This window comes from Ipomoea triloba, chromosome 5 (genome assembly GCF_003576645.1).
Source record: "Ipomoea triloba cultivar NCNSP0323 chromosome 5, ASM357664v1".
Classification (NCBI taxonomy): domain Eukaryota; kingdom Viridiplantae; phylum Streptophyta; class Magnoliopsida; order Solanales; family Convolvulaceae; genus Ipomoea; species Ipomoea triloba.
The window spans coordinates 86,480-89,384 of NC_044920.1; the positions used below are offsets into that span (position 1 = coordinate 86,480).

General features: G+C 35.4%; 1 protein-coding gene across 4 annotated transcripts in view; it reads left to right on the forward strand.

Annotated features, from left to right (window-relative positions):
- The window catches only part of LOC116019752 (3-isopropylmalate dehydrogenase 2, chloroplastic-like), a 13,463-nt gene extending 12,730 nt beyond the window's left edge, over window positions 1-733 (forward strand). For all 4 annotated transcript variants that reach the window (XM_031260078.1, XM_031260076.1, XM_031260077.1 and 1 more), the window contains one exon: window positions 396-733. In XM_031260078.1, coding sequence (XP_031115938.1) covers window positions 396-473 — 78 coding nt within the window. In that variant the 3' untranslated portion in view covers window positions 474-733. The remainder of the gene's footprint in view (window positions 1-395) is intronic.
- Window positions 734-2,905: the final 2,172 nt, after the last annotated feature.

Sequence of the window (2,905 nt, forward strand, 5' to 3'; positions counted from 1 at the left end):
GCCCCCCCCCCCCCCCCCGCGCGGTGATTGTTATCCACCTCTATTTTTGCTTTAGATTTTTGTGGTAGTCAAATGTGCTAATTTTTTCCTGCTTATACTGTGTCATGCCATGGCTTCATTTGCCATCTTTGAGATTTAATTTCTTGGTGGATTTAAAATGATATGGAAGTCACAAGTTTTTATACTTCCCTTATAGCCTGTTAACTTGCATCCTGCATCCACACTCGGAGAAACCGATTAGGCATGTGCTAGTTTTCTTTATTATTCCTCATGTGTATAAATTTGACAACTGTTCTTTTAAAAAATTTCAAGGGTAGGCATGACTTCATTGACCTTAGTTACCTATATTTCCCTGTAACATTGATTGATGATTGAGGTTAACATGTTTCTTCCAGAAATTAGTCGGGTGCAAGGAAATGGGTGAAGAAGTGCTGAAGTCAATAGAAGCTCAAGTTCCTGTATTGCTGGGCTGATCATGAGCTTGTTCTTTTGGTTGGGTGTTAGGTTGCATTATCTTCCTTGTTGCATGTGACACCGAGAATTTTAATTATATTCACGGATGTGAACTTCTTTGTTGAAGATGAACACCTTGGATTTTTATTTTTAAAATTCTGTTTGCCATGCTTATTTTTGCATTCATATGTTGTTTGAATTGTGAACATTAATATTTAAACCTCCTTCATTCAAGGAGGTGGACGCTTTTTTGAAGATGAATGCGTATTTTATTTTTTTATTTTGGCTAAAGTGTCATCCCGCACCCTGAACTATTCTTGATTATTCATGCTGCACCATAATCTTCAATAATGGATATTTTGAGCCATAAACTAAAAAAAAAAAATTTTGCTTAGCCTTTTTTGTAGGTTTTCCGATAACCCTGATGACATGGCACAGGTAACTTGCAGATGTGGATTATTTTTTTCTTTTAAGTGAAATTTGTAAGAACAAATAATAAAAGGTCAAAAGTATGAGTCCACTAACTCCACTATGACCTTAAATCAGGGATACACTAACACCTAAATTAAGGATCCACTAATTTATGTTTTGTTCTTATTCAGAAAGTGGTGCAAATAATTAAGAATAGGAAAATTTTCATGTTTAGTGCATTGATGGAATGCAACTATATAAAGGCCATCAAAATCCCCCTCACTGCTTGACATACAGTCTTATACACCATCTGAGAGAGTTGAGTCAAGTGAGAGAAAAATAATTAGGAAGCTCGGCAGCAAGCAGCACAGTTCAGTCAGGCAATCAAACAAACAACTATGGCTGGAGGTTAGATCCTATATATTTCATATACTTCAGTTTTAATTCTTACAGTTGGTATCAGAGCAAAATATAATCTCCGCTTAGTTATTAGTTTGAATGTGTATGCAATATGAATATATTTATTATATTAAAAGCATACATATATATTTGTGCTTTGCTTTTACAGTACATATATATTTGGATTTAATATATGTACACATATAGAAGCAAATTTCTGCTCAATATTTGCATATTAAGTAGTAATATTTTCCGTATCCACATATGCATTTATATCTAGTTTTCATATGTGTATATACATACATGAAAAGTTTACTCGAAAAATTTTTTTAGAAAATATTGTTATGTGTTTTTCGAAATATGAATGAACCAATTTCGAAATAAATGTTATAAAATAAACCTACTGCCTTTGGATGGAATCGACGCCGGCAACCTTCGGTGGACGGCGACGACGGAGTGACGGCGGCGCAACGCGACGGCGGTGGAGTACACCAGTGTTGGTGGTCGCGGACGATGGCACTGACGCGGCTGGCCATCCCAGCTCGCCGCTGCTGCTTATTGGCTTCGCCGGCGACCGGGCGGACGGAGACGCAGCGATTGCGATGCCGCTGCTTTCCTCTTCCCCTTCATGCGACGCTGGCTTGGCTAAGGCCGACTCTCTCTCCTCTCCGCGACTCTCTCTCTCTCCGCGATTCTCTTTTTCTCTCTCTTCTGTCCGTTACTCTCCCTCTTGTGCGGCTGTGGATGAAATATTGTGGCTGTTAGGTTTAGTTTGGCAGATGGAGTATACTAATATACTATGGATTATGGACTTAGATAAGTTTATTAATGAACATCATAATGGTGTAAGGTTTATGGGCTTGGGCCAATATTATAATGGCCTATATTATGGTTTATAGGCTTGGGCCTATTTATTATTGAACTAGTGGAAGAAGAATGATAATGGGAAATTGTATTAGTTTGGGTTTGGCCCAATTCGGCCAAGCCTATTATACTTATAAAAAAAAAAAATATAATTGGGCCCATTTAGATTGTTTAAGTCATTTGGACATGCTTTAACTTTTGGGCTCACTATAATTATATATGGGCTTGCTATAGTATTTTCCTACATCATATTTGAGCTTCTTCTATATTTAATTGTTCAATTTAATTCCTCATTGATTTACTATTAAATTATATTCAATTTTGAACAAATATTAAGTTTACATTTGTGATTTGAATTTTAATTTAATATTCAGGATTATATTAAATTGCCTTAAGTATTGCAATTTAATTATGAAGTATGAGTTAATAATATGCATAATCTGAGCATGCTATGTATCTTTATTTGCAATGATTGTTTGACTGTTATAATTATTCCTTTAGAAAAGCATGTTCTTTAAGGATGAATTTAGAGCCTTCTAGGTCTGAATTAAATGTTTATTATGCATGATATAGTGCCTTTTAGGTGAATTTAGTGCCTTTAAGGATAGATTAAGCATATTATTACTCTTCAGTTGTGTCTATTTAAGGGCACATTAAAGAACCAAAGATAGTTCACCCTTTTAAAAGCCTTATCCATAGGTGAACTCACAATCTTATAAATCTCTCAAACGATTTTACTTCAAATATGAAAACACATGAATTAGGGAAGTTTCTTGGG